Source organism: Lactuca virosa, chromosome 4 (genome assembly GCF_052849685.1).
Source record: "Lactuca virosa cultivar CGN04683 chromosome 4, Lactuca_virosa_CGN04683_v6, whole genome shotgun sequence".
In the NCBI taxonomy this organism is placed as follows: Eukaryota; Viridiplantae; Streptophyta; class Magnoliopsida; order Asterales; family Asteraceae; genus Lactuca; species Lactuca virosa.
The window spans coordinates 63960835-63975376 of record NC_136429.1 but is presented as its reverse complement, the minus strand read 5'-3'; the positions used below and the strand labels follow the sequence as shown (position 1 = coordinate 63975376).

Here is a 14542-nt window from a genome sequence, read left to right as displayed (position 1 = left end):
TAGTCAGAACATGGAATGAATTTGCAAGGATGTTTTTGGACAAATATTTCCAGAAATGAGAGCTTCACCCTTACGCATAGAAATCATTGGTATTAAGCAACAGAAAGAGAAGCTTTGCATACTTATTCGGAACAGTTCAAGAAGTTGTGTTCAAGATGTCCAAAACATGGGATTTGAGAGTATCCATTGTTGCAATATTTTTGTGAAGGAATGTCATCTTGGGATAGAAGATTGCTCCATGCATCAAGTGGTGGATCAATAGCTGATAAAACTCCAACAAAAATCAGAGCTCTTATTAAGAACATGGCAGAAGAGTCCAAGCATACAACTCAAGAAGAAGAATGGTATAATGATGCACCAAGAGGAGTGAAAGAAATTTTTACCCCAAAAATCGAGAGTCAACTTTCTGAGTTGACTAAAGTGGTGATGATGCTTGCTAAGGACGAGGGTGTGCAACCACCAACAGTTATACCTTGTGGTATTTGTACCCAAGTTGGACACCCCACTAATATGTGCCCAATGTTACAAGAAGATATAGAGTCAGTTCAAGCTATGGGATTTTCTAATCAACAACAAGGAAACTTTCAGCCAAGAAGCAATCCGAATTGGCATCAACCCAATGCCAATTTTCAGCCGAGGCCACCACCTTATCAACCAAGACCTTCATTTCAAAATCAAATGCATCACCAATAGAATTATCAACCAGCTTTCCAACCCAATCAATCTCCTCATCAATCTCAATTCCAACCTCAAAACATGCAACAAGGAAGTAGTTCAAGTGGATTGGGAATGTCTTTGGAAGACATTGTCAAGAGTTTAGCCACAAGTACTCAAACATTTCAAAATGAAACCAAGGCGAGTATCAAGACTTTGGAGCAACAAATGACTCAACTCGCCACTTCTTTGAGTAAATTGGAGTCACAAACCGAAAAGAATCCAAAGCATAATGCATGTGCCGTCACTTTGAGAAATGGCAAACAATATGAAGGTCCAAAGATGATTGAAGAAGAAGAAGAGATGGAGTTAGAGAAAGAAGATGAGAAGTCAAAATCACCTTCAAAGCAAGTACTCATTGAATTAAAAGTCACTTCTCCTCTATTTCCCACAAGGCTGAACAAGTCAAAGCGTGAGAGGGAAGACAATGAAATCATGGAAATGTTCAGAAAGGTTGAGGTAAATATTCATCTCATTGATGCCATCAAACAAGTCCCTAAGTATGCTAAATTCCTTAAGGACTTATGCACATCTAAGAAAAGATTAAAAAGGGATGAAACTGTCAAAGTAGGTGAAAATGTATCTGCAATGTTATAGAAAATATTACCTAAAAAATGTAAGGATCCGGGTGTTTTCATGGTTTCGTGAAAGTTAGGTAATATTCATGTTCCACGATCTATGCTAGACCTTGGAGCTTCTATCAATGTTTTTCCATATTCTATTTTCTAAACTTTAAATATTGGCATATTGAAGAAGACCGGGGTAATTGTTCAATTGGCTTACCGATCTTTAGTACATCCAAAAGGTGTGCTAGAAGATGTGTTAGTCCAAGTGAATGAATTAGTATTTCTAGCAGATTTTTATGTCCTTGACATGGATGATGATGACTCACCAAGTTTGAATTCAATTCTTCTAGGAAGACCCTTTTTGAAAACAGTCCGGACAAAAATTGATGTTTGTGATGGTACATTGTCCATGGAATTTGATGGAGAGGTGATAAATTTCAACATTTATGATGCTATGAGATATCCAAGTGATATTTCATCTTTGAATTTTATGGATGACATTGATCCATTAACCGAAGAGTGTTTTCATTTTTCTAATCACGATGTGTTAGCTCTAATTTTAGACAGGAATCTTCAAAAAGATGGAGTGGACAAACTTTCGAAGCAATTCAAAATTGATGAAGAGATTATGGAAGTTGTATCTTGCATGGATCAAAAGAAGAAAATGACATTTGATGTTCCAAAACTGAAATTATCAATGCCTAATGAGAAACTTGTTCCTTCTATTATGCAGGCACCCGAATTGGAACTCAAAACTTTACCCGAGCATCTCAAATATGCGTATCTTGGAGAGAAAGAGACTTTACTCGTGATCATTTCCACAAAGTTGACAACAAAGGAAGAAGAAGAGATTGTCACCACTTTGAAGGAGTATAAGGAAGCTATTGGGTGGACTATAGCCGACATCAAAGGACTAAGTCCTTGCACAAGATCCTTGTGGAAGAAGACTATAAACCTTCACGAGAAGCTCAAAGATGCTTGAAACCTCCAATGAAGGAGGTTGTGAAGAAAGAAATTTTGAAGTTGTTGAATGCGGGAATGATCTTTCCTATATCGGATAGCAAGTGGGTAAGCCCGATCCAAGCTGTACCAAAGAAGACAGGTATTACCGTTACAAAGAATGACCAAGGTGAATTAATCCCCACTCATGTGCAAAATGGGTGGAGAGTTTGCATAGACTATAAAAGACTCAATTCCTCAACCCGGAAAGACCATTTCCCACTTCCCTTCATTGATAAAATGTTGGAAAGGTTAGCGGGAAAAACACACTATTGTTGCTTGGATGGGTATTCCGGTTTCCACCAAATACCCGTTGCACCCGAGGATCAAGAAAAAAACCACTTTCACATGTCCCTTTGGAACATTTGTGTATAGGCGGATGCCTTTTGGACTTTGCAATGCTCCCACTACTTTTCAGAGGTGCATGGTAAGTATTTTTTCAGAATACGTTGAGAAAATCATTGAAGTGTTTATGGAAGATTTCACTGTTTATGGTAATTCCTTTCACGAATGTTTGGCTAATTAAAAAAAGATTTTGCAAAGATGCATTGAGACCAACCTTATTTCGAATTATGAAAAGTGTCATTTTATGGTTGATATAGGTCTCATACTTGGTCATGTTGTGTCTTCTAAAGGTCTAGAGGTAGATAAAGCAAAAATAGATAAAGTATTTACCTTACCCCACTTGTGTTCGTGAGGTACGCTCGTTTCTTGGTCATGCAGGTTTTTATAGAAGATTCATCAAAAATTTTCCAAGATATCTTGTCCCATGTGTGAGCTCCTAGAAAAAGATGTAGAATTTGAATTTTCCAAGGAATACAAGCAAGTTTTTGATCAGTTGAAAGAGTTGTTAATCTCAGCACCAATACTTCAATCACCGGATTGGAGTTTGCCATTTGAAATCATGTGTGATGCTAGCAATCATGCGGTTGGTGCAGTGTTGGGGCAAAGAAAAGACCGAGTTCCTCATGTCATTTACTATGTCTAAAAGACACTTGATAATGCACAAGCCAATTATTCAACAACTGAGAAAGAATTGCTATCTATTGTCTTTGCTTTAGAGAAATTTCGTCAATATTTGTTAGGTTCTAAAGTGATTGTTTATTCTGATCATGCAACTATTAGATACCTACTTGAAAAGAAGGATTCGAAGCCTAGACTCATTCGATGGGTTTTACTCTTACAAGAGTTCGATATTGAAATCAAGGACAAGAGGGGAAAGTCAAACCTTGTGGCTGATCATCTTAGTAGGATTGTCTCTCCCGATGACTCAACTCCCATTCATGATGCATTTCCCGATGAGAATCTATTTTCAAAAAAAGTTGCCCCATGGTATGTTGATATTGTGAACTACATCGTCACAAATCAATTTCCACCAGATTTGACTCAATGGCAAAAAGATAAAATCAAGAAAGAAGCCAAGAGGTATGTATGGGATGAGCCATATTTGTGGAAATATTGTGCTGACCAATTGATTAGACGATGTGTGGAACAACATGAGGTATCTTCTATCTTAACATTTTGTCACTCTTGTGCTTGTGGAGGGCATTTTGGTCCTCAAAGAACTGCAAGAAAAGTATTAGAGAGTGGATTTTACTGGCCAAGTATCTTCCATGACTCTTATGTTTTTTGTGCAAGCTGTGATAAGTGTCAAAAGATGGGCTCTTTAAGCTCAAAGAATCAAATGCCCCTTAATCCCATTTTAGTTTGTGAAAATTTCGATGTTTGGGGAATTGATTTCATGGGACCTTTCCCATCATCTGCGGATTTTACTTACATTCTTTTGGCTGTGGATTATGTTTCTAATTGGATGGAAGCAAAAGCCACATGTACTAACGATTCAAAAGTTGTGATAGATTTCTTGAAGTCTAACCTCTTTTCCATATTTGGTGTTCCAAAATCCTTCATCAGTGACCGTGGTTCACATTTTTGCAATCGTATGCTTGGAAGTGTCTTGAAGAAGTATGGTCTTACTCATAAAGTCTCCACAGCATACCATCCACAAACAAATGGACAAGCCGAAGTGAGTAATCGACAAATCAAGGGTATTTTGGAGAAAATTGTCAATACAACATGGAAAGATTGGAGTACTCGTCTTGATGATGCTTTGTGGGCATACCGCAGTGCATTCAAAACTCCAATTGGGATGTCTCCATACCACATTGTTTTTGGAAAGCCATGTCGATTACCCGTTGAGTTGGAGCATAGAGCCTATTGGGCAGTCAAACATTTCAATATGGATTTAAATGAATCGAGAAAGAAGAGAAAGCTTGACATACAAGAGCTTGAGGAGATCCGCAATGAAACATATAGGAATGAAGTTCTTTACAAAGAAAAGACAAAAGCATACCATGACAAGATGATTTCACGCAAGGTATTTGAAAAAGGTCAAAAGGTATTACTTTACCACTCTCCTTTCAAATTAAGCCCTGGTAAATTAAGGTCCCGTTGGGTGGGACCATATGTTGTAACTAATGTTTTTTGCATGGTAAACGGTCATCGATTAAAGCCTTATTATGAAGGATTTGAAGTCAAAAACGAGGAAGTGGAGGAAGTAGCAGATCCTAAGTACCAAGATTGACAAATAATTAGGGTCCATGTCGAGCCACCGACTTTTAACAAGGGCAGCTACCCGAGAGGCAACTTGGGGGTATTTTGGTCATTTTTGTAAAAATTTTGTATGGACAATTTGTTTCAAGTTTTTGTGTTCCAAGGTTCTTAGAATAATTAGGGGAATCTAAAAATAATTTTTATGAAGACTGGAAGTGAGAGGGTGCGAAAATAAGAAAAAATTTTGTACATTTCTCATAACATTACACGGGTCGTGTAATGCATGCATTTGCAAAACACGGCCGTGTAATGCAAAAATTGTTTTAGATAGCCTTCAAAACACAACCATGTAACATTGCCCTTACCATTACACGGGTCGTGTAACGATGTTTGTGTAAAAAAATCGGGTTTTTAAAAGAAAACAAAATCACAACCTTCATTCTTCCTCTTCAAATCGCGACTCCTCCTGCTGTTCTTCCTTTCTCTTCACCGAAAATACATACAAACACTCCAATCTTCGATTTTTCCATGGAATTAAGCAAGCAAGGTATGATTTTACAACCCCCTTTCTTCTTCCTTACACTCAAGCAACTCCAAAACACCATTACAATGGTGATTTTTCGGATTTTTGAAGAACCCTAGAAAATGGGGTCCGAAAATTTTGTTTTAATTTCTTCAAATTGCTTGTAGAATAAGCTTGGGGAAGCATTATGGAAGAGATTGCAAGTAATTTCAAGCAACAATTTCGTGTTTCAAGCTCCAAACTGGGTATTCTCTTTCCAATTCCTTGACTTTGCATTGTTAGTCATAAAAGCTTAAATCTTTGTGCTTAAACTGTCAAATTGAGTGTTAATTGTGTGTTAGTCCTTTGAAGTGGTTGTACATTGTACTTAAGAGTCAAATTTTTGTGCTTAAGTTTCGTTTCTCTCATGGATTCATCATCTCGTAGGGGTGGTAAAAAGGGTAATTCCAAGCGTTCTAGAGTCGTTGACTCTAGTGTTAGTCAACGTGACCCAAATCCTCCACACCAAAATCCCGGTGAATTGGCATTCTTAGATTCTCAACAAGAAGCTAGATATCATAATTTTCTTGGACGTAGGCGCGCAGCACAGAAATTCGCGGACATGCCCACTATCGAGTCCCTCCATATACATGACCAAGTCCGTGTTTTGTTTAGAAATATTGGATGGGGAGGGTTGTTGTAATTGCATGATGTTGGTTATGTCCAACCTACTCACGAATTTCTGTCATTTGTTTCATTCAATCATCGAACTGAATATCTCTCATTCCGTGATTTCAGCCGTAATTATCAGTTGCACCAAAATCAGTTATGTGAACTCATTGGTGCTCCAATTGCAAACAATTATAGTCCATTTAACATATTTAATTTTCCATTTCAAGAAGATTCTAAAGCTTTTTGGGAGAGAATTTCAGGTTTGCACTATTTTCCAAGCGCTGCCAAAGCATCAAGTGTCATTCATCCTGTTCTTAAGGCCACCCATCGCATCCTTGCCTCTGTTGTATTTCCGCAAAATGAGATAAGTAAGGCTGGCCAAAAAGAATTAGAGCTTATGTGGTGTATGATCCACAGCCCAAATCAAGTTCCCGATTTTTTATTATGGATCATCTTCAAATTGTTGAAAATATCCCGCATCACTAGTGGTAAATTACTTTGTGGGGGCATGATCATAGTTATCCTCAAACGCCCAGCTCTTGCCATTCGTTTTCCACCCGGTCTCGATGTCATTGAGGGAGAAACTCACCTCATAACAAACATCTTACAAAATATGCATTTGTTCCACCTAGATTATGAAACACACGTTGTTTATTGGCTGTTGATAGCCATGATTACCTCAGTATTGATCATCAAAATGCCCAGCTTCTTAGATTGTCCAATCCCGTATACAACACTGTTTGGCGCCTTAGGTCCAATTTAGGTGTCCCGATGCCCAAGCCTGATTCCGATTCTGATGAGGATGAGCCCATTCCTGATGCAACCATACATGATGCTGCTGCGCTAGTGCAACAAGAGCCTGTCACGCATCCCTATCATGACATGTATATGCAATAATTCCATAGCTTGCATGAAGACAATAGGCATTTGCATCGTGACTATTCTGAACTTTATGACAATGTTTGTGAGATAAATACTGAGATGGTGGAGTTTAGAGAAGAGTTCTATACCTTTAGAGACAACGAACAAGCACGCAACCAACATCTGGATTCCCTTGTGACCGACATGCATAGGGTACTCTGTTTAGGTGGTCAACCCACACGACCATCTTATTACCCTCAATATCCACACTACCCTCCACCGTACAATCCACACTTTCCACATCAATATCCTCCGCCATTTCCACCTCAAGATCCTCCTCAGTAATCTGCCCCGCTCTCTTCCCAAGCATCGAGGACGATGCATATTTTTAAGCTTGGGGAGGGGTGTATTATATTGCATTGCATATATATAAAAAAAAGTTGCATATTCATTCATTGCATTTTAAAAAAATATTGCATATATATATATATATATATATATATATATATATATATATATATATATATAAGTTGCATATTCATTCATTGCATTCTAAAAATAAAATAAATAAATACAAAACATAAAAATACAAAAGAGATTTTTCTTTCTCATTTAGGTTTTTAAGGTCATTTCATGCATTTTTCTCTCCTCTTTCTTCTCGTCTTTAGAATGCCTTTAACTTTTTGTCACAATACACGGTCAAGTTCAAAGTTTTGTCTGCTTATACCCCGTATACATGTGGTGTCACTAATTTGTGAAACTTTAGAACTATTGAGAACACACTTATTTGTTATTTCACTTAGTGGCGGTGCATTGAGGTATATTATGACAAGCAACTCCTCTTAAATAATTCGGGTCACAGCAGGTGATAATCAAATATAGGGCGCTTTTAAAATATCTGTGTGTACGTTATTGTGTGAATCGGTAAGGCATAACGTGGCGCAGAAGTTCGTTTGGTAGACTAGTTTCATTTTTAGGTTTACGTTGTTAATCGTTTGTATATATGCTTATTATTGCTTTGTTTTATAGTATTTAGTTTAGATTAATTGACTTTTTGTTGAATTATACATGATCTTCGTGTGGTTAATATAAATGAAAAAAATAGGATATATGCAGCTTTTTCAACATTTGTCTTTATGCATTTTAAGGTCAAATCGATTTTTCCAAAAGATAGTTGTTAAAGTTGTTTATTATTTTCATTTTAGTTTTCTAGTTGTAAATATTAGAAGTTTGTTGTTATTTTAAACCAATTTGTTTCTCAAAGTCAAAAACCGCAAAGTCATCAAAATGGCGGATTTCAAAGTCAAACATCTACAAATGTTTGTCATTTAAAAAAGGGTTCTTCAAAAGTCAATTTATCAAGTTTTGTGTTCAAGTTTCATTTAAAAAAAAGAGAGAGGGTTTTAGTTTATGTTTGTTTTTCATTTCTTTTGTAATAGTTAAAAAAATGAAAAAAAAAAAAAGAACCGAACCAAGCCTTTCCAGATTTATCATGATGATATTTTCACTGGAAATTCGTTTGTGTTTAATCTTGTTGGCTTGTTTAGAATTGATAGTTTATTTTGAGGCCAACAACCATGTTATATGGTTCTAGTTTGCTTGTTTTGTATATTTTTTGTTGTATATATTTCTTTTGCGCTCTTGTTATGGTCATGTATTTATCTCCTATTATAGATTACCGAGAGTTGACATGGGTTTTGGAAGAAGATATGAAGATTGTGCAACCGCAAGCTGTTGAAGAGCATGGAAAGAAGACTAAGAAGAATGGGATATACCTTACCGACGCCTGAGTGCCCTCCACCTTAAATAACGAGTGTGGATTCTTTGATAGGAGTGAGTTCACACATCTTGTGAAATGAGTGCATACACGAGTTGAGTGCTTCAGTGAGCACGCCCTATAGATTGAGATGCACCTGCCTTGTCATTAAAAGTTACTAGGAGATGCCTTATACTATGGTTCTATGCATTTAACCCGAGTGACTGGAAAATCTTTGTGTTCCATGCTTTCTAGTGTCCTGATTTGGAATGCAGTACATTCGTATGTGTATGGGGTATAGGTTGACAACTCTTTAATCATGATTATGTTGCCGGGATAATTAACTTGAGGTAATCTTTCTTTTTATTTCTATTTTTGCATGTCTATATTTGCATTTGCATTCATCTTTTCCAATGTTGTCTTTTGTTTTGTTTTATTGAGGACAAGAAAAGGTTCAGGCTTGGGGAGATTTGTTAGGTTCATAAATTGCACCTTTTCATAGGTTAATTTCATGTTTATTTATAGCGTTGCATTGCATATTTAGCATAACTTTCATGCATTTTGCATTTAGGGACATTATCGAGGATCTATCGATATTTCATCATTTTCTATGGATGTTTCATGGTCATTTGAATATTGGAACATGCTTAGGATGTTCGAGGGAAGCTCTCGGTGAAATTTCGGAAATTTTGGAGCTAAATTGAAGAAATGGAAAAAATCAGATTTTGACTATTTTGTACTGCGTTACACGGGCCGTGCTTTGGCAAGGCATACATTACACGGCCGTGTTTTGGAAGTAATTCAGCACGAAAGGGCCATTACACGGCTGTGTAACGACAAGGCATACGTTACACGGGCCATGTAACGTGATCTGATGGATTTTGAAATTGTAACTTCCGATTTATCTTGGGTTGCTGGCACATTTAGACATAACTTCAACTTGGGACTTCAAGAGAGTGATTTTGGGAGATCATATCACTACTTAGCACTTTGGAAACACCTTAATTTGAATTTTGTAAGTTGATTTGAAGATCAAAACTTGTTGAATTTGTAGTTTGATTCATCCATGTGTGGCTAACTTTTCTATCATTTCTGATTCCAGATTCCTAAGTGTTTGTTATTAGCTTGTAATTTGCACTTTTCTATCATTTGTGATTCCAGATTCCAGAAGAACTGTGTTTGATCGGTAACGGTACAGAATAACAAAATTGTTACGATCAATTCTCGGAGTTGATGTCCTAACTGCTATTATGACGCTTCTTGAATTGATTCAAGCCATTCGCTATCGTCTCCTAATAAACTCAATGCTTTGCATGCGGACATATAGGTTGGATGCTCAACACCATCAACATTATGGATATCTTTAAAGCTAACGGGACCACGTACGACATTTAGTAGCGCTCGTAGATAATACTTTTCACCCTCAGATGGATTTACAAAATATATTTGACCAATAAAAACGCCGCCTTTTCGTGGCCTCCATTCGTTATCTTTTTTATGCCATGTAAATTTTGTTGGAAGCTCTGCATATGTTAAATTTCGAGCCTCTGAATACAACTAATTTGTTGTCATCCATTCAGTAAACTTGGACATTGCAACTGTAGTCCTTTCAACAACATATGCATTATCATCCCCATCTCTAAAATAAACTCTATTATAGTTTTATTTATGAAATGGCAGTCTTTCTACTGTAACTGAACGATAGTGCATCTCAAATCCCAATAAATGCCAGCATGCTTCGGATATTGAAATGTAACGACAATTGATGTATTCTTCAAACTCATCTTCGTGTTGCAACATCGATACAAATGATTGTGTTCTATTTGGACCTTCTAAAACAACTGTAGCACGATCATGACCTTTTTTCAGATAATTAAAAAGATATTTAACCAAGGTACCTTGGTTACAATACTCAACGTTGATATGACACTTGTATTTGACAAGAAGCTTTACATTATGTGGAACGATATAACGATTATCAAGCATAATATCATGTTGACCAACTTTGGATTTTGCTCTATTGTTAGACCTTCTATAGCAGGGCCACCCATCACCTTTGATAAAAGTTGCATCACAATATCCCTTTGGATATCCTTTTGAACATTGTCCATTTTGCATACATGGGCTTGAATGATTAAGTTGACCGCAAGGGCCATGCATCATGTGAGTACGAACAGCTTCATATACAACTGGTTCATTTACCTCAGAAGGCAACTATGCAGATATCAATTGATCAATCCTGTCAGTTGTAGAGATTTTATCAGGACCGTGAAGAAACACAAGGCAATGACAATGTGGCAACCCTCATTTTTGAAACTCGATTGTGTAAATAAATGCATACACATAGAAGTAAGGTTAGACATGAATTGACATATTTATGTAAATTTAATTAGGGTACTAAAGTGTTCAAAAATATACCGGCTTTTGTTTGACCAAAATGATGTTTTTTCTAATTTCATTCATCAACTCATCGAGCTTAATCTTGAACGTACGTGCAATAATGTCAGGTCTATCAGTAGCTGGTTGACCCTATATAGTTTGTTCAAGATGTCGCTCAATCTCAGACCATCTTGAGTTGCACATCATCGTAACGAAGAGATCTTGAGTTCCAGCCCAACAACATATGGCCATTGCATCCTGATATTGTTGTATCATATGCCTTGGACCACCCGTAAACGATGATGGTAGTATAAAACGTCTACCAACATGTGCAACATTTCTTTCTCCCCCGCATAAACTGTCCTCCAAACCGTTATACAAATCTGAACGAATTGTATTTTGGTTTCTCCTATACCAATCTAAGTTGTTTTCGAGCACTGCAGCATACGTATCAACAACATATGTATGAAACAAACAACCTGATTTGTGGAGAGTTTTACCTTCACTCTTCCGAGAGTGTAAACGAAAACAATAGTATTCCCTCAAACTAACATTATTTCTTTTGTTTGTCGTAGAAGTTGTTGTTAGAGGGATATTTAAATGAAACCCATCTTCTCTGAATGGGAAAAGTAACGGATACTCCAACACCATGAAAGAGGGATGAAGTTCAGATATCCTCTTCACGATTCTGTTACCACGCACTTCAATAAGTACATCACGGGAATTTATAGGGTTACCATCACCTGGAATCAAAGCAACAACTTCAGATACAGTCGGTAGATTATAATGCCTAACATCGTTTATATGTTGACCAATTAAACAAAGCTTAACTGGCTGCATCGATGAGTCATGGAACCTATCTTTAGCCATCCTAAATGCTTTGACCATTGAGTTACTCTCATCTAGCATATGAATGAGTTCTTCAACCAAGCATCGAAGAATGGCCTGATCTGATGTCGATCTCATCATCGGTCTCGATCCCATCCTCGGTGTCAATCTCATCCTCGGTGTCGATCTCATTGTATGTTGATGTAAGGCATAAAATCGATTTTCGACCTTATTTTCAGTATCATAAATGTACAACCGGGCAAATCTTGGACGAACATCATCATGGGTAGGAAACAAACTTCCAAATTTATGATGATTATTTCCATTCAAATGAAATGTATACGGACCTCTTCCATCATTAAAAGTCGTATGAATTTTTGCTCCGGTCGAAGTGAACGAAAACATTGCATTTAAAATCTTAATGTTTTCTCTGAAGACTTTTGATTGTCGATCGCCATTGTAATCCAATAAGTTGTGTAATAGTGGAGGAGGATCCCTAAGGAAAGGAAGTTTTATCTTTCTTTCACGACAACATGTGGAGAATTTAGGATTCGATGAAGAAGCTTTTTTAATAGTTCGCTCCTCATACCATAACATTGCTTCACAATATATGCGCGTACGACTTGCATCACCACAATCCCAATATGACAGCATAAGGCCTAAAGGACATTAATTGAAAATTAAGTAACGTTAAGGAAATGACATTACATTGCAACATAGATAATAAATTCATAAGTATTCGAGTATTACGTTTTGAGTGTATACTTTGAGAAACATCGGGAGGAGCAAAACTTCTAATGTTGGCCGAAGTATATGTTGGTATGGTCGAATGTGAAATAGAATTATTTTTTGTAACCGGAAGAACTGAGTAACTCAATCTCGACAAATGTATTACATTTCCGTCATTAACAACAATGGTACGTGAAGAAAAAATCATACGAGGTGTTGCATTGTTGGAACCACAACTCTCAACATTGTTAACATGAGAAGCTAATATAATAAAAATCATATACATGTTACAAATTGTTGCTTAATCTGACCAAACGAGTAAAGAAAATAAATAGACAAACCTGTTGACACAATCATGCTTGCTTGAGAAGGCAGACAAACATTCCCATCAACTGACGGGGAAGAGACAACAGAAAGAGGCCTACCACGACGTCGTCTTGGGGCATTGATTGTGGCAACAGGAAAAGTTATAGGAAGACCTCTTGAGCGAGGACGACCTCCCCGTCCCCGTCGCGTAACTTGTGGGGTTTCAAAAGTATCAGAAGGTAAAGAAGGTAAAGCAGCAGAAACATCAGTTGTTGAGACTAAATTAAAATCACTTGAGGAAACATATGTATTATCAAGACTATCCATTACAGTATATATGTTTTATAAACATATGGTACATCATTAAACACATAAACAAAGATTATCCTTTGAAGTTGATGTAAAATATATTAATTAATAACAAATAGTATTCATTATATTACATAATCAACATAAACAAAGTATAAATGTTAAAATGTTAATCGCTAAGAATGTATATATTAATATTGGAATATGGTAAACTTAATTAAAAGAAAATGTCAAGTAATTGTTTTTCTAGTTTATGTAACATTAGAAACATGTAAAAGCTACACATTTTATTTTTATAGATAATTTTTATATATTATATTTTTTTTCTTTTTGTTGTGGAAATTAAGTTTCATTGTTCGGTAGTTTCTTGTGTTTTATGTTACAACATACAGCTAAAAATAAATTGTTATATTTATAAATTATTAAATTTATTAAATTAGTATGTATAACAAACTTCATGTTTTCACTCAAATATTGTAAGACCAACATAAATCTAATAATTTTATAAATAAGACAAAACCATACAAATAATAAGTTTAAAATAACAATTTAATAAAAAAACTAATATTCAATGAAATCAAACTACATCTATAACTAATATAATAAATCTAAATCTTGTGTGCTTCAGGCATTTCCGGTTTGAATGCAATGTTGGAAAATTTTGTTGATACCAAAAGACATACTGCACAAAGGTTTAAAAATATATAATACACAAAACAATGGTTTTTAATAATGTGAACTAATAAAAAGATTGTATAATAGTAAGAAAAAATATAATTTATAACCTATTTGACGGTAAGCGAACCAACTTGACTCGAGAAACAAAAATTATATATTTCATTGATATTGCACGATATGTTGGAACAATAAGTGATGCACTTGTGTCATACAACTTCATTTGTATCTTGTATCCCCTACAAATAATTTTAACTTTAATAAGTAAATGTTAATTTTTTATATTATACTAAATACAACAAACTTATAAAATATTGTGTTAGAGATATTTACTTACGTTTCATCTTCCAAATGTATTATAAATTTATCTTGCAATCTAATATGTTTGCCCGATACAATTTTTCCAACAAAATCTACAAAAAATTAAAAACATAAAAAAAACACATATATGTAAGTGAAAAAATAATGAAAAAATAGTTGTAAGCTTTTATAAGTACCGATTAAAACTTATCGAACAAGACTGCAATGTAAAAGTCCTTTTAGAGGAAACACTAATGGATAGAAAGGCAATCCATTTTCTAGATCCACCGCTACCGGAGTAAGCTATGTCTTTTCATTGATACTAATCTTTAAATCACCATAAATGAAAGAGTAGTTTTCATATTTCGGGTATTCATGGAAGTGAAACGTTTCTAC

At 35.7% G+C, this 14542-nt stretch overlaps 1 protein-coding gene across 1 annotated transcript; it reads right to left on the bottom strand.

Moving 5' to 3' along the window:
* Positions 1-9868: 9868 nt before the first annotated feature.
* LOC145104556 (uncharacterized) lies at positions 9869-13189 on the bottom strand. The gene is made up of 6 exons (XM_079041780.1): positions 12898-13189; positions 12593-12817; positions 11327-12486; positions 11039-11149; positions 10310-10834; positions 9869-10177 (listed from the first exon to the last, which is right to left on the bottom strand). The coding sequence occupies exons 1-6, from the start codon at positions 13187-13189 to the stop codon at positions 9869-9871; spliced, it is 2622 nt and encodes an 873-aa protein (XP_078897906.1).
* Positions 13190-14542: the final 1353 nt, after the last annotated feature.

What these genes read in the sequence shown, in the direction of transcription:
- LOC145104556 (XM_079041780.1), bottom strand. Translation starts at nt 13,189, where the DNA reads ATGGATAGTCTTGATAATACATATGTTTCCTCAAGTGATTTTAATTTA. An exon ending in TTTTGGTCAAACAAAAGCCG is followed by an intron (nt 10,835 to 11,038) that starts GTATATTTTTGA and finishes ATATCTGCATAG; the next exon opens with TTGCCTTCTGAGGTAAATGA. An exon ending in TGCACTATCGTTCAGTTACA is followed by an intron (nt 10,178 to 10,309) that starts GTAGAAAGACTG and finishes ACAACAAATTAG; the next exon opens with TTGTATTCAGAGGCTCGAAA.